Source organism: Cygnus atratus, chromosome 9 (assembly GCF_013377495.2).
Source record: "Cygnus atratus isolate AKBS03 ecotype Queensland, Australia chromosome 9, CAtr_DNAZoo_HiC_assembly, whole genome shotgun sequence".
In the NCBI taxonomy this organism is placed as follows: Eukaryota; Metazoa; Chordata; class Aves; order Anseriformes; family Anatidae; genus Cygnus; species Cygnus atratus.
The window spans coordinates 8,878,949-8,902,480 of record NC_066370.1 but is presented as its reverse complement, the minus strand read 5'-3'; the positions used below and the strand labels follow the sequence as shown (position 1 = coordinate 8,902,480).

At 43.2% G+C, this 23,532-nt stretch overlaps 1 protein-coding gene across 2 annotated transcripts in view; it reads right to left on the bottom strand.

The window, feature by feature from the left end:
- HS6ST1 (heparan sulfate 6-O-sulfotransferase 1) overlaps nucleotides 1-23,532 on the bottom strand; it is a 180,074-nt gene that overhangs the window by 13,434 nt on the left and 143,108 nt on the right. Inside the window, exon 2 of one of the 2 annotated variants that reach the window (XM_035544418.2) lies at nucleotides 3,738-3,848. The exons of the other annotated variant lie outside the window; for it this stretch is intronic. Within the exon in view, the coding sequence (XP_035400311.1) occupies nucleotides 3,738-3,848 (111 nt within the window). The remainder of the gene's footprint in view (nucleotides 1-3,737; nucleotides 3,849-23,532) is intronic. 2 annotated transcript variants of the gene reach the window in all.

Sequence of the window (23,532 nt, the reverse complement as noted above, 5' to 3'; positions counted from 1 at the left end):
AGCACCAGCACTTTCCACCAACCCCAGCAGCCAGAGTTCATTTAAAGCAAGCACACAGGAAAAAAATCCAATAGGAACTGTCAAAGTGATGGTCTAGGTCACAGAAACAATTTCTCTCCTAAGCGAATCACCATGCTGAGGAAGCTAACAAAGACTGCAGAATTCATTAGCTGAGCAGCTTTGGAAAAGACTGCTCCAAATCCACCAAACAGCCTGGATCAGACAGCATCCTGTGTCTGACAGTGACCTGTCCCAGGCGCTTCAGGGAGAGGCGCAAGAAATACGCAGTGACAGCAGCCCTCATGTTTCCTCTTAGCTGGAATCTCACAAGCAGACTCGTGCTTTAGCTCTTCAGTAGGACATTTGAGCCTTCAAAACTTCAGCAACCACAGGCTTTATCTGTTGGATGATCCCTCAGATCAATACAGGCTTAAGGGTTGGCAAGGCTGAGATAATTTAAGGTCCAAGGCTACTGTGGGTATTTTGCAGGGACTATACCCGTGGCCTGTGAAAAAGGGATATCACACCCTAGCAAAACACAGCTCCTTCTGCCTCTCAGGGTGATATGTGAGACTGCTTGGCCTGTGGCTAGCAGGCGCACTTAGGACTAGCAGAAAAGCAGTCATGTGCTGAACGTGACTTTGAAATACAGCTTTTGATTAATAAATCCTTTTGAAATGATTTTTTTTTTTAAACAAAGGCCAAGATTATTGCCTACCCTTGCACCCAAAGTTCTTGTGTCCTAGCTAGCCGAAAGGCTACCAGCTCCCCTGCAGCTCCACTGTACATAAACCACATCAAAACAAGTGTCTGCTGCAATTCCCTGAAGCACTGCCTTCAACTGAGAAAAACCCTCTGCACCTCTCCGAAGAAAATGCACAGTGGGTCTGTCTCTCCTGCATCCATTGCAGCCTGGGAGCACCCCGACATCCCAGCACAATGGGATAAAAGGGCAGCTCTTCAGAGAGCCAGCGAGGCAGCGGGGCTGGCCGCGGCCCGGCTCCCGCTAGATGGCACCTGCCCGCTGCTGCTGGCAGCGCCGCCTGCCCGCATCCCGCAGCCCCAGAGGGGGAAGCTCTCCCTAAGGCAATTCTTTCCTTCCCTTCTCATTTGCTTTGATTGGGCTGGTGGGGGTGGGACAGGAATCTGTGAGCGCCCTCGTCTCCTCGCTGGGGCTCGGGGCAGCAGCGCCGTGCCCGCTGGCAGCAGCCCAGGCCGGGTGAAGCCATGGCACAGCCGGGTACCGGTCGTGGCTCAAGCAGGAGCTCAGCACGAGAGCCTCCTCACAAGGCCAGCACACACAGCTTTCCTTCCAGAGACACCTGCAGCACTTGCCACTGGTGTTTACATTTCCAATTTAATCGCATATATTCACTGCTTACTGAAACGCTGCACACAAAGTGTCCCTGGCCTGCAGGTCACATTGCATACATAACCACGGGGCACTGGGTTTTGTGCGGAGATATTATGATTTTGTACCTGTTCAGACTTTTGCTCAAGTCCCTCCCCCAGGCCTGACTAAGAAACTTCACCTCCAAAGAACCTGCACAGGATTTTTTGCCCTCATAGGCTTCAGTTACATGGAAAAGTTTTTCTGGCATAGCTGCAGCTGTAAGGAGTAAATAATGAAAGAACATTGTCAGCCAAATAGCAATGCCAGCAAAAAAGTTGTGGGTAGCTATATATACAATTGTGGGCATAGCTTATTCTGTCCAGAGAAATGGGTTAAGTTATAGAGACAGAGGAATGCTTGCCAGTGTGAGTTCTCTTCCAGAAGGGGTTTATCAGCACGGCTCTACTGAAATAATCACATTGTTAATGCAGGCATGTCCTTAGTCTCTCTGTCACAATAATTATCACAGAGAATAAGTTTCTTGTGTTTGGTGGATTTTGAAATACAAATGTGGCAACCTACATCCCTAAACCATGCTGGGATAAGTCTCTGCCCACTGGGATCTGCTGGGCTGTGGCCATGCCTTCTTTCAGATAAACCAGCAAACTGCTGAGCTTGGAGAGGCTTTCAGTCACCATCAACCTGGGACAGATGAGAGCTGGTGATCTTGTTTTAAGAGGCTCCATATCCCACAGCCCTGAGCCATTCAATCCCCTGACTGTCTCCTTGCATAAGAATTTATTTTTCTTCTGAGTGTTTTGCCAATAGGAGCTGGGGGGTCATTGCAATCCATTTCTTTGAATACCCTGTGGGATCTCAGCCTGGCGTATTTCATTTTTTCATCCCAAAGAGAGGGTGTGTACAAAAGAAAGAGATCTGGAAAATGTTTAGCATCACAGGAACTGCCAGCAATGCTTCCTTTGTTTGCTCCATTTAGGCTGATGGTTTTTTTTTTTTTTTTTTAATCATCAGCTAGCTCAAACAGAGAAAAACTACATCTCTCAGGTGCTGGGGTTCAAGTTCCTCCTGTTAGTCTTTCTGAGAAGCTGGGATGATGCTTGTTGTGCATCCTGTTATTCCAGTCAGCCTGGAGACAAGTGCCAGAGCTGGCATGAAAGGCATGTATTGGAGACAGAGAAAACCAAAGGTAAATTCCTCCCACTCCACACTTGGGCTTGGTGTACCTGTTACTACATGTGTATCCTCCTCATGCCAGACATAACGAAGCAGAAGTAGCAGCAGCAGTTCAGAGGGACAGAAAGGGGATTGCTAACACAGAAAATTAATATTGAAAGAATCAGTACAGCAAAGATTTGAAATGTTCACTCTGGGAAGACAAGGTCTTCCTACTGGAGAATCCCCTGAAGGGAGGAACAGCAGCAGTAAATTAGAAAAAAAAAATCCAATCACATACTCTATATTTAAAAATTAAAAAGACTACCAGATGCAATTACATTCATGATTAAAAGATCTAACAGAAGCATATTTAAATTCATTAACTTAGTCCACACTTTACTACCTCAGGAGACCAGCTGCTCCTGAAATACAGGGCAGCAAAATACAAACTACATCTTGCTCGTATTTGATCAAAACCTTTTGGAAGTTTCAATGATCTGGCTGTTAACATCTCTTAGGTGATAATTAGGCTCTAGGGGCAGCAAACATTGTTTGGGAGAGAAAATGCACCGTGGAAACATAAGTAGTGGAGCCTTCTGCTTTGCTAAAGAGCCAGTTACTCTACTATATATAAAAAAGACAGGCAACGGCAAAATGAGGCCATTTTCAAACAGAGACTCATTTTGCCTGTGTTTATCAGCAATCAGCAGATGCTCACCTCTGTGTAAACAGTTTACTTTAGGTTTTGTTCATTTCTTGCAACACATGTTTTAACCAAGAGATTTTAGTCCTTGTGCGCTCACTAGCATGGCTCCTCCGGAAAACAGACGCGTCGTGTTTTTTCTATCACTGTTTGACAGCTGCTTGGTAGCAGGTACCAGCTGGGGCTCAGCAGACGTTTTCCCCAGTTCCTGTCCTCCCAAGCAGAGCCCCCGCTTCCCCCCAGGGATGCCGCAGGGCCTCTCACTGCAGGATGAGGCAGCGGGTGCGGGGCAGTTTTGGAGGTGCTGTGAAGAGCCAGAACCTGTCCATGGCCCTGAAGCCTGTTAGCGGGGTGGATGCATGACGATATTCTCCGTTTGTCCCAAGAGAGCACTAAATTAACAGCAGAGGCACTGATTTACTTCCTTTCTATTGTTGCCATGGGACCTATTTCCCTGTGACTGGACAGGAAGAGACTTAATTAAAGATAACTGGGATTTTCTATTTATGATTGGGTCTGACATACCTGAGAGATGTCTTTCTCTCTCTCCGTATGCCGTATCTGTTTTTGGTCTCCTCCATCCTGCAAGATGCAAAGCTCACCTCTTCTATATAGACACCTTCCTTCTCAAGGGGCCTTTGAAATAAAGTTGACAGTTTGAGACAGAGAGCTAGAGTCTTTCCCATCTTCCTTGCACAGACCCCATATTCAAGTGCAAGAAACACCAAAGGACACAGTTGGCCTTTAAGACACACAGGTACAAGTGTGCCCAAACTGTCAAGCAGATGTTTTACGTGTTGGTTATGAGTTATGAGCGTGTTGGTTATGAGCCACTGCAGAAAGCTCTGCATTATGGAACTGCTTGCTCTCCTTCCGAGCCTCTGGGAAGTTGCACCATTCCTGGAAAGCTGCAATTCAGCTTGAAAACAGCAAAGACCAGCAGATTCATATTCCATCTATTAGTGCTACGCAAACAGCATTCCCTCCCTGTCTGCAAATGTAACTGTGAAGTGCTGGGTTTCTTTCCACACTGCCAAGGAAGCCTTTGGATATGCACAGGCTACACTGGCACTGAGCTGTTCCACTACACTTCATTTCTCCTTTGCTGCTGAAAGACTGGAGAGAGCTATTTTATTTTACTTTAGAATTCATATAAGGCAGCTGACTTCCATTGACAAAAACTCAAAAGCCAAGAATAATTCAGGTATCACAATCACAGCTTCAAAATGTTCCCTATTTGAGGGCTAATCTGTCAACAGCTCACAGCTGAGGGTATGAAGGTGAAGCTCCTGCAAGGGCTGGAGCAAGATGCTCTTCCGTGATTCATCAGCCTTCCCTCCAGCGAACAAGGACATAGTGACAAGATTAGTCAGAGAAATTGTACTGTGACCAAATGCAAGAGGAAAATAGCAGAAAAAATAGGGAAGAGTATGGAAAAATTTACTGGTTGAAAAACACTCAGCAACAACTTTTAACTCCGAAACTATTTTCGAGTAACTCATCTCTAGACATGTGGCTCTGGACATGTTTCCATCTTAGAATTAAATGCATTCTCAGTTCCACATTCTTATGAATAGTAACTACATTTTTTTTGTTAAATATGGAAACATTTATCATATGTATTATACCATGTCTCAAATACATTTGAAGATTCCCTTCATTGCCACATTTCTGGGACAATCCTTAATACTGCTCCAAAAGTCAAAAAAGTACATGCTCAAGTGCATTCCACTACAAAATAGCTTTCCTGATTGGGACCTGGAATTCAATCTGAACTGAAATTACTTATAGCAAAACCCAAGCATATTTCATACAATACATGTTCTGTGCTTGTGACTTGGAAAATAGTAGGATTATGTTTTATTGAGGAATTTACATGAAACTGTGAGTTAGTTTTTCTCTTCTTAGAGTTCTCACTCTCAAAGAAAAGGGAAATATTTGCTTCTGAGAGTAAAATGCCTATAAATACCACGAACATACAGAATTCTATGAATGAGGTTTCCGGTGGCAGTTACAGAAATTGGGTACCAATAGCCCCTTCCATAGACAGATGTGCCTTATATCGTTCTCACCATCTAAGAGTCTGTAAGGCCACTATGAGTCTTGAAATTGGGTGCTGAAGACGGTAGATGGCAGATTTATGAGTCACACTCCAATTTTTTAACCCAAAGAACCTTAAAAAGCTTTTACCACCCATTCCTTTCATCTAAAAGTTAGTGGTTATCCTTGACAGCAGATAGCTTAGTCTGCGCTTTTATTTATCCCCAATGAATAAATGGCTTGTCTTTAAACAAAGATTCTCATCTGTCTAATCCTTAAGAAGTAGCAAATATCCTCAGAGAAAAACTCTGAATGATCCAGATGACAGGGTGAGGAGGACGAGGAAGGAAGAGAAGAAGAGCTTGAGATGAGTTCTGATTAAATTTGTTATATTTAAACTTGATTAAATTTGTTAATTACATTTCAAAATTACTTAAGAGTATTGAACATATCAGCCTTGGGTTCACTGTTGGGTCAGTAGGGTTGTAGAACAAAGGGCTTCCTTTTTAAAGAGTTAAAATAAAAAAAATTAGAGATTTTTTCTTTTACAAACAGTTCATGCAGGAAGGGATGTTCTAGTTGCAAATGACACAATTAATTTGCTTTTTGTTCAATATCTGGTTGAGGTTAGCTGCATTTGTCATCACCCAAAAGGTTTTTTTTCACATGCATATCTATGATAATATTTTTCTTTATGTGGACAAGGTTTTCACAGGTCTTATTAAAAAAAAAAAATAAAAAAAAAGCATTCTACTCCAAAAAGGAGAAACCAGAACTTCTCAAATGATTACCATTAATATGGATGAATTACAAACAAATCTGGCCTAGCTGCAGGCTGAAAGCTGTACACCTCAGGAGTCAATTGTCACTTCTAATACACTGAACATGCCTCTGTCCTGATGGAGAACCACTGTTACACGTGTTTTTCTGGGAAATGGTGCTGACCTCTAGCTGTTCTGTCTGCCTGGCCTGTTGTGCTCACCTCAACTGTTCTAGCCACTGTTGGTTTCCTGAAATCATTTTGCCTGACTGATTCTTAAATCAGAACTACTGCATACACTCTACTGCAAAATTTTCACAGAATCATCGAATCATAGAAAATCCCAAGTTGGAAAAGACCCATAAGGATCTTCAAGTCCAAGTCCTGGCACCACACAAGTCTACATGGAAATGTACATTACACAGCAATCACACATAATTTTGCCATTTGTGCCCAAACAATTATTTAGAAGAATATTCTCTAGGAATGCCAGGATCTTATATCTCCATGTTGTCTCAATGCTGGGCCTTTCTCAGACAGTGACAACTAGGACTCCAGTGGTGATATCACCTTCCTGCAGAAAAGGGCAGATATGATCTATTGAGAATGTGTGGACCCTTCCCAATTCACGTTCAAAGGCAGAGCTTTTGGAAACTATCAGCTGGAGATACTTTGCTTTCTGTGCCCCTACCAGTTCTCTCAGGCCATGTGTATGCTGTTAGAACCAAGAACTCTTATCTAGGTGGGACTGATCCATTTGTCCTGACTTCCAGGGATGCCCCAGCCACCCCATGCTGTGGTTTCAATGGGTTGGGGGTAGAGCTGGGGGCTGCTCCAGGCAGGTCCCTTGTTAGCTTGACAGAGGGATGAGGCTATAAAGGATTGCCATGGAACACACATATCCCATAGCTTAGACAAAGGCTGAGTGACCCATATCCTTTGGAAGGACAATTTGGGGTGGGGTGGGCAGGAAGTCATTGTCAAGACTTGCATAGGGAGACAAATACTGTTTTCTCCACAGAATTATGTCTTATTTGATGTTATTGCAACCTTCTGTGCCCAGTTTGTTGCCTGGGACTCTGATGATCTCATGGCCTTCAGCAGAAGCACCGGGGACTCCCAACTGTTCAACAGCAGCCAAGACAACTAAATACTTCTCACTTACTACGTCACTATGAAGCTAAAAGGTAGAAAATAAAAGCCCTAGTAGAAAGTTGATGCCTCTTATTTGAATCACTGCTCTGCCATGACAATATCAGTCTCTCAGTCCATTCATGTGGCATTTACCAACCCTAAATTCCCTCCCATCCACATATACAGGCAAAGTGGTTTTTATACTGTTGTGGCTGGTGGTTATAAAAGCCAAAAGATTTATGAATTGCCGGATTCATGCTTTCAGAAGATTTGACACAGGCCCCTGGAAAACCACTGGACCAGCTGAAAAATTCCACCACATTAAGCTGACTTCATTCTGTTCAGCTCCAAGTACTCTGGCACTGGAGCCCAGGATCCTTCTAGCTCCATGTCATTCGCTCTTAGTAACTACACAAAAGCTGCAGGAGGTGTCCTCTGCCAAACCTCCTTCTCTCACAGCAGCGATGCTGCGGCTCTGTTCACCAGCAAGCAGTCATGATTTCTGTTAGTTGTGGCCCAGTTCTGGTCTATTTTAGGATTTCCAGAAGCTGTTAAAAACTAATATCCTCTCACTCCCTCCTCCTAGAATCTCATTTATCACTCTGCCTCCTGCACAGTTACAATTATCTATCTCTTAGCTGGCAATTTCTTTCCTATAATATAAATTTTGGATGACCCTACGGGTTTGTAAGCACATGGGTGCAATGGACCAAACTACAAAGTGACAGGGGAAGATTTAAGCAATTGGGACTGCTAGACAATGGGGAATTGTGCTAATTAAAAGGAAAAAGAATCGTAAATAGGTGGAGACAGAATGTGAAGATACTCATGCAGCAACACCCCAACAGTACAGGAGCAACTTGTGATCTGTCCTGCCTGCAGAGCTGTTCTCTGAAAGAGGGCTATGAAATACATTAGCTTATTAACAGACAGGTTCCCTCTCCAAGTGCATTCAGTGTCACATCTGCTGACTTGGGGTATTTTTAGTATATTTTTGCAACTGTTGGCACTACGGTCATCGTAATTACAAGAATGTTAGTTGAACTCAACTTTGTTTTGTGTCTAAAATAGAACTACTGCTAAGTAAGCTTGATAACCAAGTCCTGTCCCCACTTGTTTAGCCACATGGTGGTGCAAAGAAGAAAACAGCACATTTAGTTTGCACAGGTGAAATAAGAATAATATTTTGGCTTACAGTATCTGCACAATAAGCAATGATGCTTAAGACAGTGTGGCTTGATGATCAGATACCAGGCAGTGTTTGTTGGGCCAATGTAAGAAGTTCTACCTGCAATCTTATTTGACTCACGCATGATTGCTAATCTAATTTATAGATATTTTTACATGAAAACAAATGCAAACTGCAAATAAGATTTGAAACTGAGAATAGGTGTCTGGAAAGGGAGACGGTTCGGGAGGAAAGCAAGCTTTCCAAAATCACTGTACTAATTAGACTACATTGTTTCTAAATGTCAGCTAATGTCAGTTACTGAACTCTTTCCATACTGACAGCTCAAATTTGCACAAAGATACCTGTACGATACAAGTATGCATGCACAAGGAGGAATTTAGCCTCTCCCATGGCTGCTGTTTCTCAGGCTGAATGCAACTCTCTCCAAATCTAACAGGGGCTCTTTCTCACAAGTGGCACCACTCTTGATACGCTGACAACCCACTGGTTCACAAAGTCAAGAACACAATGCTCATGGGACTGTCATTTGGTATAAAGCATTAGTACACTGGGAAACAGAATGAAACACCAGCCTGCTTTTTCTCCACGCACTGCTGCTACAATCTAAAAATGCATAGCATGGGTCAGGCAAGGGCCGGAGGCAGCTGCTGAATGCCACTGATTCTGAATCTGCCTTATGTCTAGTAAGTGGCAAAGGTACAAAAGTTGTTTTAAGTTTACAGGCTGTCAGTGGCTCCTGTGGACCAATAAAACACCAGGAAATCAGTGGTAGCATGTAGAGAAATCCGCTCTGATTCTCTTAAATTGACATTGGGGAGCCACAGTAAAGACTCCGGGGTGTGACAGGGTTCCCCTCTGCTGAGATAATAATTCAATGATCAGTTATACTGCTGTGAGTCCCTAACCTGGTATCAATGCAGACCAAAGTTACTACCAGAAGACCTCTGGCTCTGTATGGAAAAGCAATGGAAGGTATACACTGCATAGCCCACCTGGTCCAGAGACCCCACATAGTGCCTAACAGACTGATTATATGACCAAACAGCACCTAGCTTCCCATTTCATGCACAGTTCACCGTCTTGCTTGCACACAATCAATATTCCTTCTGCTTTTTGTGCACGTGCACACACGCAAAAGCAAACAAAAAAACAAAGGCAAATTTTCCCTGCTTCTCATCTGATTACTGAAATCTTCCTTGCAGCTCACTAATTTTCCTCCCTCTCAGGTATGAGCACTCCCAACAGCAGGCTTCCAGAAGCAAATTAGGCTAGCTAAATTACTGGAAGTTTACCAAAGGAAAAGGAAATTAAGACCTCAAACACCTTGTGGACTTTTCTCTCCCTCAAATCAGTAGCTTGTTTATTCTAATAATAATAAAGCAGGCAGAAGGATGTAATTAATGTCAAGCACAATTCATTCCTGTTACTCTGAGGTACTAAAATCAAAACCAGAAATCCTGACTTTGAAGCAACATACACACAAAAACACACAAAAAACTTTTATATGTAACATTTTCTAATTTAGCAACATCCATGTGCAATGTGAGCTGCTCAGCAAATTGAGCCAGGAAATACATTAACTGGAAGCTAACTTAGGGCAAAACTATTTTACCTCATATTTGAAACTGTTCCACCAGGTTATTTCACTGCACAAAGGCAGAACATTTTGGAGATGAGAATGAGTGTACTAAGAGAAAGAGAGAAAGGAGGAGATTTTGAACTGTGGGTTTTCGGCTAAAATGGAAAAGAAGCTATTTCTGGTGAAATGGACACTCTCCCACACCCGATTAATGGATAAATCCTGCAAGAAAAATGTCTCCGTCCCAAGGCAGACCCAATTATGTTCTGCATTAACTGAAACATATGGGAACATTTCAGTATAAACAAAAACTGCACTGTATGAGCTTTTTTTCTATGAGCTTTCCAGTTCATTTAACCCTTGCTATGGTGCACATTAAGTACAGCCTGAGATTACTGGTGTAACACTCCACTGAGTATTTTTTGGCTGAGATAATGCAGCAGTAACTCCCAGCTTTTATACTGCAGAACTGAAAGCCTACTTGCATTTTGAACACTACAGACCCTCTTCTTTATGTCAGATTTTTCAGCTGTAGGAGGTGGATGTTACAGTGGGCTCCCTGAGAGCACCCATATCGAACAAAATCATTATTTTGAACAGAAGGATGGTATCACTTTAAATTCACAACAATGATGATCCTAAATGCTATTCATGGTTGCTTAAGCTTCAAGATCATATGGCTGCTTTTGAAAACGCTTGTACTGAGCAATCTCTAGTTCTTACTTGTTCCCTTTCCTGACTGTGCCCTAGTCCACCCTCACATTCCAGCCTCTTTGTGCAACAGCGAACACCAGCAGCCAGCGATGAATCACCATGACTCAAATCTTTGTGAAAGTTCACGCACCGCTGGGGTTCCAGAGCAGCCCAACTGGCCCGGCCCTGCAGCAAGGCAGCCTGCTTCAGTCCCGCCCTTTCATCTTCTTGCTTTTTCTGCTGAGATCAGCCTTGTTGAGGTTATCAGCTGCAATATCACATTTTTGTCATGTGGATGAAGAGCTATCAAGATTTAGATCATTTTCCTACATTAACTAGTCTACCTATGTTTCAATACTAATATTTACTATTATTAGCTAGTTTACTCATGTCTCAATCATGAAACATTCGTTTCCTCTTTTGAGAGCATATTGACATTAAATCAGATAATGTACCTCCAAACTCTCATTCCTCACGACTCTGCTAATACAAGCAAACACCATCAGCTTGGACACAGCTGCAACGAAAAGCTCTGTTTTTATATTTTCATGCTCTGTGTGTAGCAGTGAAGAAGCTTCACAAATCAAAGCAGAAGTTCCTTCTGCCGCTGAGAACAAGGAACGATATCACTCAAGTCAGTGCCACGGTACTGAGTGACAAGAAGCACACCAACTTTCATTTCCTGACCAAATCTCAGTGAAACCAGGAACTTCTTCATCTCACTGTCATTCATAGAAAGTAAAGCCATAATAGATCATTGCAAATCTTAGTTTTGACTTCTGAATTACATGGGCTGTTGAGCTGCTATGACTTAATTTTTATTTGAATTCAGCATATATTCTTGAAAGAGCCTTGTTTCAATTTAACAATTGTCAGCAATGCTTAACCGACAGTACAATCCCAGTTTAGTCTGTCTACCTTCAACTTTTAGTTATACTTCTGTCTACTAGTCTACTGCCAACTTGCCATTCCTCTCAGAGACCGCAAATCAATGACCCTTTAAGCTTAAGCTTGAACTCAACAGACAGTGCTCTGCAGTTTTCATCTTGAGGCCTGTTTTCCAGTCTTTTATCTTTCATGTGTTTTTTTTTAATGAATCCTCCCCTGTTTATCTGATGCCTTCTCCAGCTGTGGGCACCAGAATTGAGGAGGGTGAATGCTACACTCAGAGATGTAAGAGCTACAGGGACAAGTCCTGGATGGACACCTGTTGAGTACCCATGGTACAGCTCACACAGAAGGATCCTGGCAGCAGAACCCACCAGCATCCCCTGGGCCATGTCGAATGTTGTTCAGATGAGCCTCAGGTTCCTGTGCTTAGGATATAAAAGTGTTCATAAACTGATCCCATCTCAGCAAGCATTTATTCTCTCAAAAAGAGTGTAAGTGAAGAAACCATACAGATGAAAACACTGACAAGGACATTCTAGACACAGCATCCCATTCTGTCAGACTGAGTAACAAGAACCCCAAATTGCTCACAACTGAAAATGAGATGCTCCAGCAATTGGTTTCTGGATCAGGAGTTCAAATCGGATGCGGGAAAAGGACAAAATGTCATTATCATCCAGCAGCCACTAATGAGCGTCAGTCATTAGACGAACACAGGACTTTGCTGATGGGCAATGGCAGCTCCCATTTTAGTGACAGCCATCTTTGTAAGAAGGTTTGGATAAGTGAATTAGAACTCTGAAACCAAATAGTCCTGGGGTACAAGATAACTTACAGGATGGCAAGAGAGGGGCAATGACTCTACTTCTAGATCAGATTGTATAAATGTACTGGAAAAATGGTGATGGGAAGCAGTTAATGCTTAGGAGCCTGGGTGTAAGTCATTTACTGCTTCATCCCAGAGGACAGATACCCACAATAACTGCTACCAATGGCAGTTTCAGCAAAAATGATGACACCTCTGCACACGGTTGTCAGTGAGAGGCATAACAATGACACCTGCTGAGGAAACCTGGGGCATGGCTACTTGTACTGCTCCAAGCCTGGAAGGCCAGAAGCCCACAGACCTCGGTGAACACTCAGTTTCAGGGTTTTGCAAATATCTGCTTTGGTGATTTTAATTTGCCTGATAGGGTGGAGGGGAGGTCAGGGTGTAGCTGTCCTCCAAGCAACTGTCTCATAAAGATAACTTTATTCTTGCTTTTAAAGGTCTTCCATTCCATAAGCAAATGTCTTTTTCAAACAGGAAGTAATGTGTGATACAAAGGAGGGTGCATGTTCTGTCTTGAACAGCTCATCCTGCTTTGACAGCACACTGACACACTGCAAGAGTCTTCTTCCTTCTCCCTCTGCATGCTCTGCCCTCACTGTTTGACTCCCTGAGAGGTTTTCACCTTCTTTTTCCAAACATGTTTTCCTCTTTGTCCATTTTTGCTTTCCTAAGTAGAGCAGAAACCCAGTAATATTCAAGAAGAAAGCTGTCAGACTCAAGGTGTGCAAGTCATCTACAATGTTGATGCAATGATTTTGTTTGTCCCTGATTACCACTGCTGTCAGTTCTGGCACTTTTCACATGGTTTAAGATTCACTTTCAAATGTGTCACCTTGGCTGGGGCAGGCTCCTTGGTAGCACCCAGCCTCCTAGAAGTCTCAGGCCCCAGAGCATGGCTGCTGTGGAAATGCCTTGCTTGGAGTGCAGACAAAAGGGCTGGCTGCCCTACTCCCCCTCTTCTCCCACAAATGCCCTTTGCGGTAGGATGAATGGAGGATGAGTTTAACTTCCCTCGGTGACCTTCTCCACGCCTTCTGAGCCGTGGTGTAAATCATAGACATACAATTACATGCAGTTCTGAGTGAGCAAGCATTTCTCCACAGCAAGTCAGGCTCATTCCCTAGGTAACAGGAGATATTAGGAAGTTAAATCCTTCAAACTACTGTTGCAAACAGCAGCACTTGACATGGTGACCTGAGACTGGAATAATCTTGGACTCTGATCTAGTTAAACATCCTTGTCTAATAACTGCCTCAGGCTTTCAGACTACAAACCTGGGAAAATAAAGCAGTGTTACAGTAGGAAAAACGCTTACTTGTGATATTCCTGGCTAAGAACCTGCTCACCTGGAGCTGCCAGGTCAAGCAGGCAGGCAGGAAGAACCGAGGCGGTGATGGCCAGGCAGGAATGGACAGTTCAGGCTGCAGGTCAGCTCAGAACAAAGCCAATTGCCCTTCCAACACTCTCTGTACTTTTGTTTAGCCTGTTATATCTGCTCTGTACAGCATGCTGTACTGCCCATCGAGGCGGGCACTACTGCTGATGGGAGTTGGGCATGTTGTATCAGGCTTGCTGGGCCTCATGTCTATGCTTACTGCCTGGTTTGAGGAGAATTTGGACCAATTTTCTGGAGTACGCACAGGAAATCCCTGGACGGTGACATTTGGAAATGGGGTCAGGAAAGTCTGTTATCTGCAGGGCTGGGAGCACACAACCCTGCCTGGAAGCAGCATGCTGCCAGCACAGTTGTGAAGAGAATTGCAGGATAAGTAAGAGGCTCCAAGCAGAGCTGTGTTACACATGAAATGATCCCTAGAGTAGGAGAAAGCTTAAGAGCAGCAACTCTTAAATAAATATTTAAAAATAAGCAATCTGGAGTAAATCAGCAAAGAAACTGAGGCCATGCTCAAGACCAGAAGAGAATTACTGACAACAGGCCATGCTTCCCATTGGCGCAGGCTGCCTCCCCCGGACTCTGCCTTTCCATGCCGGGGTGCTCCTTCCTCTGTAAAACCCCACTTCGGCTGGTGAGCCCTTCGATAGCTGCTCCCAGCCCTGCCAGGCTCACTTAGTGTCTGCCCTGCTGTCAGGGACAGATTTGCAGAACTGGAAAGCAAAGTGGGATGGACACATGCCACTCCACTGACCTCCGGGGCCCTGCAGAGTGGGGGTCTCCAGGACAGCCCTTTTGGCTTCCAGCCCTGCTTTGGTCTTACATGGACTTCAGTCAAGTGCCATGTCAACCATGGGGATAGGACAGAAAACTTAGAGCCTTTGAGGTTCATTTACTGCATGACAGGTATAATATTCAGCATTGTTAAGAGACCCTTCTTCTGCTTTTCAACAGTGGCAGCAGTTCAAAAAGACCCTTAAAAATTCTTTTTGTGCACTGTCCTAAGAGCTGCAACTATAGACACCCGCTCCTGGACAGGATCCAGAAGTGTCAGCAACAGCCTGAGGGTTAAGTCCCTTCCCTTCTTATTGAAAACAATAGTCTAAAGCTCACCATGAAGCTCTTTGTTCCATATCCTCTACAATGAGGCCAAATGAGACCCCAGGGCATCCCACAGCGATAATCCACCCTCATGTAACTTGCCTGAGGGTCTGTGAATTAACATTTGCAGTGGCTGGGTAGGTAAGAACTTTCCTCACAGCCATTATATGGCACTGCAACACCCATCAGAGCCTTCAGTATTCCTAGGGTGGCTATACATTGTGCAATGTTTTTTTACAGCCTTTTACCAAGTACACATACATTGGTAGAGATCCAGTATTCTTCCTCCCACTTCTTCCATGTTTTTCTGGTCTTCTGTCAATTAACTTTCTTATAGATACGTATCCCACTTCAAAGCACATTTTTAATGGAAAAAAACCACAATACTGTTAACAAGTCTTTACTCTATAATGGGCATGAACAACCACCTCCTCAACAAAACCCAGGAATCTTAATGTTGTTGATTTAATTTCTTGTGACACACTTGCAGTTGCTGTAATTTTGCCTCTGGCACTGGCATCCAGACACAATGGTGAGTCATTGACAATTCCATTTCAAGGGTTAAATTTACATGTTTTACATAATGAGTACACACATTTTTTCCATTCCCACTAATTAAATGCATTGAGTCTTCCATGACTCCACTGTCACTATGTAAATGGAGGCAACCTACCATTGTTGAGCAAGGCACAGGGCTACCGTGTCCAACCCTCTCTGTCAGTCACTCTCTGGAACACAGCCAGGCCTTTGCAGGGCTGCGGAGATGACCCAGACACTACAGCATGCATTTCTGGACCTCTGAGAAGGGCAAAAGTATAAAGTCTGGAAAAATAATAGTGTCTTCAGGATCTGTTGGAGACCAGGACTGTCTCTGTGCAAGCTGGGAAGTGTCAGGATTTGACTATTTGCCATGTGCTGATTACATATAACAGTGCGTACTAAAATAATATTCCCTACCTTAGTTTCTGCTCCTTGCCTTCAGCAAAATTCTGTACTCTGAAATTGTCAGAAAATGCACAGCCCTGCCTGCCTACACCTGCACATTTCTAAAGTCCTACTGCAAAAATTTCTCCTCCCTAAGTGTCCCGGTTCCCAAGGAACAGAAGGCACTGAAAAGGCATTAAAAGGCAGCAAGCTCTGGGAAGGAGTGGTTTGGAGATATTTCACCTCAGACTTGGCAGACTTCTGAAAGCAGCAAAAAACCCAGTCTAAACCACAGACATGTAACACAGCAATAGAAAGAAAACACTGCAAGCTCTCAGGGAAGAGACAAAGTCTCTGCCTCTCTTTGGACACCTATCACTACTTACTCTGATCTTGATTGACATCCTGTCTCTCTATTGTAATTTAAACAATCAGATATATATGTATCTTTAAGTTCACTGAGCCCCATTTCGGCAGAACAATTCTCTGGAAATCCTGTGTGAAGGGAAACATCAAGTGACCTTGTCTGGCTCCTTGCAGTCCTGCGTAGATCTGCCGCTCCCAGGCTGCTCCAAGGCCCCCTCTAACCTTTCACTTGCCACTCGGTGGCATTCAGTGAAGCCCTGGCAGTGCCGGGAAGCAGCAGGAGGGAGACAAAGCACAGCATGGCACAGTGGCGCTGCCTGCAAGACACTGCAAGGGGGCTGCTGAAGAAAACACGAGCCTCTGCTATTGAGAGCATCCCTACCTGCAGCCAATGGTTAGTGAAGACACAATATAAAATGTACTTCTTAATCGGACTTCTTGCACTCCAAATGGCCGCTAATTATTTTGCCTCCTTACTAACCTCTTCCCCAGATGGCTTTCAAGCTGTATTTCTGAACCTCAGATACATGTACAATACTGACTTAGGAAATAATGATCTTACCTTTAAAGTAATGAAGAAGAAAGGATCACACAGCGATATCAAAGCCATCAAAAGACAAATCCAGGTCAAATGAGAAAAGGAAGAAAGACAGAGGAAAAAAAAAAAGAGTTATATTTCATTATGAGCATGCCAGCTAAACAGGAAAAGACATTTTAATTCAATTTATTTTTCTTTCTGAAAGCAAATGATTAAGTTAAAACAATGGAGTAAATGAAATAGAGTTACATAAAATGCTTCTGTCAGTGGATAAAGGTTTCAAAGATTGATGCAAATAATTTTTCATCAGCATTCCTTCATGACACTGATTTGCTGTCATCAAAGGAGTAACAGGAAGATCTTTTATGTACTATGAAATTTAACACAGACACATACCATTCTACTTTCAAACAGTAAGTATAAGTAATGGATGCAGATATAGAGGAAAGGTATGGTATGTATCAATATATCTGTCTGCACACACTTAACAATATTACCCCCTTGGCAAAACTCCAGTTCCCAGTGGTACAAGACCAGCCTATTGTACTTGGCACGTTATCTCAAAGCCCTGTGTGCAGTTTTAATATCCAGTCACTTTTCTCTGTATTAGTACTATACTTCCAGCACTCAACCAAGGAAAACGCTTTGGTGACCTGTTAAAGCTAAAACAAAATCTGTAAAACAAAAAAAGTTCAGTGCAATGAAAGGATATAAAGGGGAGGGGAATAATTACTTGCAAAAAAAGAAACAAAGACTGTTTTAAGGTCAGAAATTCTGGGAGTTTCCTGGGGAATTTATAAGGGATACTGAAAGATTGCTAGTGCTACTCAAGGAAGCAAGCAGGAGGCTCAAGTCGTTTAATTGTCTGTGTCATTAGAGCTCCAACGCGATGGTAAAGGGTTTGCCTTAACTATCTATGAATAAAGGAAAAGACCCAAGCAAGATGTGTCCCCCCAGTCTCATGCCTGCTGCATACAAGTTTCATGAATTTAACGTCGTGTTTGATTTAATCCATTCATTTTACAGGTATGTTTATACTGCTTTCCATTTTCACTGATGATATAGTTACAACTAGAATATAAGTTTTTAAATGTTAAGAGAAATCTTTTTCTCTTGAAAAATCACATTTGTATTTATATAAAAAAACTTTCATAAAATGGCGTCACAAGATTTTTTAATTTTTTTTCCAGTTGAGCTCTATTGCTTGAGCCTCAATGGAACATACATAAAGAGACATTCTTTCAGAGAACTTACGGTTGTAATACAAGGAAAAACACCACAGAGAGAAACAGAAAGCAACTATAACGTGCTGGAGGAGTTCACCAAATGTGTGTCTACCATGGTGGATGGAGGAAGACCTGCACTCGCTCTGTCCATGCCAGCACTGCACAAATGTGTTAACTACACACATGGTCCTGCTTGGTCTGGGCTCTGGCTGCTCAGAGCTCCCTGCAAGCTCAGAAGGCCCACTTATGACCACAGCCAAGCATCCACACTGACTGCAGAGGGGCAAAACCACCCAGCACTGGGTGGCACTGGTTGTCTGTGATTTTGGCATCTTGGCATCTTTGCGCTGGCTCCAGTTCAGTAACAATGTGCCGTGAAACTCACCTCCTCCCCCAGGCCAGCCCTTGGTGCTGAGACGCCTTCCCTCAAGTCCCAAAACACGTGTGGGGATGGATGGGCAGCCAGACAAGTCTCAGCTATGACACTGTCTCTCACTCATCATGAGGTCATGATGAAAATCAGGGCCTTCTGCCAATGCATTTCTGCAAGCAAGTTCTTCCATCCACCTTTCTTTCTGCTCATGCTAAAAGATAGACAGAAAATGAAATCTTGGATAAAGTCGCTCTGCTGAAGGACCCAGAAGGGTGGAGAGAGCATGGCTCTAAATAAATGCCAGTTATGATCTCATTCCTGAATATCTACTGAACAAAGACGAATGAGAAAGGAGTGAGCACACATGTCACGAGACATGTTTTTCACTGGGTTCATATGGTCACAGAAGTAAGGAACATGAACTTTCACTCTCTAGCCTTTACAGGATGCCTGTAACTGTCCTGTTATTCATCAATATATTGAATTCACTCAGTGAACTCCCTTTTTGAGAGGGAAAGCAGTAAGAATAGAGGGAAGTGATGCAAAAAACTCCCAAAACACCTCACTTCAAGTGGAAGAGCAAGGCCTGAAAAGCAGGAGAACCCATGGGATCCAGAGTTTGGGCAGAGCTGCTCTGAGGCGTCCTTCCTCCCCTTGAGATCTGCACCCAGATTTCTTTTATCTGGGTTGGAGAAGAACTGCTGCTTCAGCTAGTCCTCTGACACCCACAGAGAGTTTTGCAAGAACTCCAAGATTACTTATCTTTTCTGCTGTCTTGTAAGGACTGTGAGGCGCCATTTCCCAACTGAGTGCTGGAATGAACCATTACACACATGTCCTGCTGCTGTTGGGGGTGGCATGCTGCGCAGAGGTCAAGGCCACTTACTCTCTGTATTTCTTGATCCCCTGATGCCCTAAGGTGCAATATTAAGGCTGCTCTATAGAAAGAGCAGAAGAAAGGAGCCCTGCAAAATAACTCAAGAAAAACACACTTCTTTCTAGGTGAACACATAGTGCTTTGCATCTTACCTTGCTGGATTGTAATTGTGGGCAGTACTGCACTATTGGAAGCTTAAACACAAGGACAAATCGTGATTACTAGTCTTTATTCCTGTTTCGAATGCTAGATGAGCTGTGTGAATATATTTATTTATACAGGCAATAATGTCAGTGACAACTTCTTGACACTTAAGAGCATCTCCTGCTGCAGGGTCACAACTAACCTCACAAACACCAGTGAATGTAGTCCTTTAGCACCCTTGAGAAACAGGCAAAGACTAACAGTTTTGGTAGGCAGGAAAACTGAGTAATATGAGAGCCGTAATTCCTGTGACATAGGAGGCAGGTAGTACAGCTGGGCTGTGGCAGTAAAGCCCCACGCCCCAGTCCTGACCTCGGCAGGCTCCTGCAGCAGGTGCTGGTTGGTGCTGATGCCATGTGCTGAGCAGGGAAGGGGCAGTGGGACTGTGGTGGGGAGCTCAGGAAGGAGGGAGGGACAAAAGTCCTGCCGCCTGCGTGTCCACTACGCACGGCTTCCTCCAGCTGCTGCTGCCTTGGTGATGATGTGTGGAAAGGGCCTGGGGAAGAGGGGAGCAGGAGCCCTGGGGACAGGCAGCCTGATCTAGTGGGTGGCATCCCTGCCCATGGCAGGGGGTTGGAAATAGGTGATCTTCAAGGTCCCCTCCAACTGGAGCCGTTCTGTGATTCTATGATGCACTGCGTGAGATGCAAATGAGGTAGCTGGCAGACAAGAAACGGGCAGCTGTACCACAAGTTCAGTTCAGGCTATTTTCAGTACCATCCCTGCGTTAGCTTGGTCCTGACATACAGGCCAGAGCAGGTATTTATACAACAGCCTTGATCTCAAGAGCGTGACCATGAAGACGGTTGAAGCATCAAAGGGACTTCTACCCTTTTTTATCTTGAATGGCACAGTACTGATGGAAATATGTTCTATTGCTAGAGATGAACTAAAGATAACACTGTTTGTATGGAATTGGACATGCACTCTGTCTTATGCTCACTCTTAAACACGAAAGAGCTGCTCTCTGACTGCTGCACTTCTTTCCTGCTGAGCCTAGGGCAGATTCCAGTCATTCCAAAACCAAAAACAGTTTTAAGGGTCCAAGATGCAACCACATCAAAACTCAGGTTTCCTTTTAATTTATTTTCTTTTAGCCTGTACTGATGTGCACAGTTTCTCCTATGAGAAAAAAAAAATAACAGCATCACCCAGTAAATCTCCTTCCAGGAGTCAACATGAGAGCACAGAACTATCGTCTAGGGAGAACAAGATTATTTGCTTAATTCAAAACCACTTTTTTCTCATTAGCTGGCAGAGAATGGGAAGGGAGTAGAAAAATCAATAAATATAATAAATTTAATAATAATCACATAGGGAAAAGTTGAAATGAAGTTAAATAAATGAAGTTTAATAATGATTTTTAATTACATGGGCTTTCATTTCACTTTTCAAATGGATCTTAAAAACCTTGCCCTCTGAAACCTCACTATATTTATGAAATAATGAATAATTCAGCACAGCTGCACTTGACACTTTACACACCACTGATGCTAATAGCATTGCTGTGATCAATCTGCAGAATGCCTTTCTTTAAAGTTCCTACATCTGGCTGTTAATACAGTTGTGAATCACAATGCCTTTTGCAGTCTCTTAAGTTTGTTTAGAGATGCATGGAAGCAGAACTGAACTACCTCCTCAGCTTCTGTGTGCTGACTTACAAGCGCTGGTTTGCACCATGCATCATCCAGGGCTGGGGACAGAAGCATGAGACTTGTCTTGGAAATAGCAACGGGATGGTAATATACTGGCTGTTAGCTTTGGGCAGGGAGAGGAGAACACTCAGGAATGTGCCTGTAGGAGAAAAGTGCTTAGATGTGCCCTAGCATGCCAGCTGAACAAGTGAGAGTTTTGTCTCTCAGGACAATAATTTCTGGAATCTTACAAATGCCAAATTGTTCTTAAGATCTGAACAAGGGATGAAAAGCAAGAGAAACTGCCTGCTCATCTACCACAAAAGAAGTCTGCCCCAGACCCTTTTCTTAGAATATCCCATCACCATCAATGCACTAAGTACTGTTTGTTTGCATTCAACAGGGACAAAGCTACACTTTGCTGAAGAGGGCTCCTCACAGGCTGGTGGGATGTCAGCAAAGCACCAGGGATGTACAGATCCATACACATAAAAGAAATGAAGAGACTCCCATTAAAAAGCAACAACAACATAGCAACCTCCAAAAAACAAACAACAAAGACATTCAAACTTCAGAAGAAACTTCTCCAGTGAGTGACAGAGCTGTCACTGAGTTTCATGACAGTGAGAGAGGATATGGCTTTAAAGTTTTGCCTTAATCAAAGTGAAGCAGGGACTTGAGGGAGTAACACCTGCACTTCATCCTACTGTTTTTAAGGAACTGCAAAATTACTGCAAAATTGTGTCATGTTACATATTAACCCATTTTTTTTAGATAGCATACTCTTAATTTCATGGGATTACATTCTGGGGACAAACGCAAGACATTTAAATCATTTATGTACATCATTTTGAGGACAGCTGAATTTGCAGATGTTTAGAAACCAAAACATACGTGTGATGTAGACGGTGCTCTGTAAACTGCTATGCAGTTGAATAACTTCATTTATATGATTCGTTTCACTAGCAAGTTAACATGCAAAATGTTCTCATTCATTAAGACTGACATGATTGGGGTGCCCTGATGTAGCCACAGAGGGAAATGGGGTGGGATTGCAGTTCCTGGGGTTCAGAAACTACTCACAGCTTATCAGCAAAATCTATGTTTTTTCTTCTCTGCTTTGACATGATGCTTGACTCCGAAATGTTGTTTGCCATGTAGAAGTGCCAGAAGCAGTGCTGTATGTACATACATCATTTCATGAGTCCCTTCCAAAACCACATCCCACAACTACCAGGTGAGGAGGAGTTCAGCTTTCTTTCAGATCCTGCTTGTGGGAAATCCCACAAGTCTTCAGTTCTGCTCAAACTCAGTCACTCATTCCTTTCAACTCACTCTCTTGACAACTAAACAGAAAGGCCCTTTAAAATAACTTGTACACTTAACTGTCAGTCACAATTTTAAAAGGTATTCAAACAGTAATGGCTTTTTCATTTGGGCATAATGCTAGGGAAAAGCCAAGGGTCTCTCAGGAGATTTCGGTTTTTATTAATCATTTGGAAATTTAGACATTTTAATGTAATTTGGAAAAAAAATATTGGAAGCTTGTGCTCTCATTTACCTGCCAAACCCAAGAAAGAAGTAGTATTAATGCTTACCAGGTAACAGAATAAAATCTCCTTAATGGCTACAGGAAAGAAATCTGTGCTGAGAGCCCTTAGGCATGCTGGAGGGGAGAAGAATCTGCTTTGTGGTGGCGTCTCTCAAGAAGTCCCTGTAGCTGACTCGGAGGCTTCTGTAATGTTTCCCTGTACCCAGCTCAGAGCTATGCACTGACATGGAGGAGAGACTGTGGCTTTGGATCCTTCCTTAAAACCCCCAGCACTGGACCACCAACTCCAGCAGGGTACCAGGAGGAAGAACAAAGCCCACTGCCCACAACATTTTGGATTTAACTGTTTGCGCTACTTTTTGCAGAATGACATGCTATCCAAACAGAATTTCATCTGTTGCAGGGCAGGAAAACAATCTTGCTCCCAAAGTTTGGCAGGTAAATGCAAGAAAAGACCAGATGACCTCTAGAGGTCCTTTCCAGCCTCAGCTGCTCTTTGAAAAGGCTGGAAATGTTTTATTTTCTTTCCAATACAGTAATAAAAAAGCAGGATTAAAAAAAATAAAATCTGCTTCTATAGAAATTGGTGTTACACCTGCAATTGGCCTTATTTGTCTTCTGTGTGAAGTCATTGTTAAAATCTGGTGGAATGCTTTGAATGCATGTAAGACTACATGCTAACCGATGATTCCATCATTAATTAGGGTTCTTACATTGTTATGGCATGAGTTTGGTATTTATAATATATCTTTGAAACCAGTCTTAAATACTAATAACAGAAATAACTTTTTGGAATGTCCTCCATGTTGAAATACTGTATTGGGTATACAGGTCCCCTCAAGAGCCAATGTCAAGAGTCTCTTTCAGGCAGGACTTTAATCTTACAAAACCAGAGGTGCTATTCTGTTTGCTAACAGTTATTCACCTGGTGCTAGAGTTGATATCTTGCTAGGCTTGTGCAGACCTAAGTATTAAGCAAATCCCAGTACCACATCTCTGAAGTCAATGAGA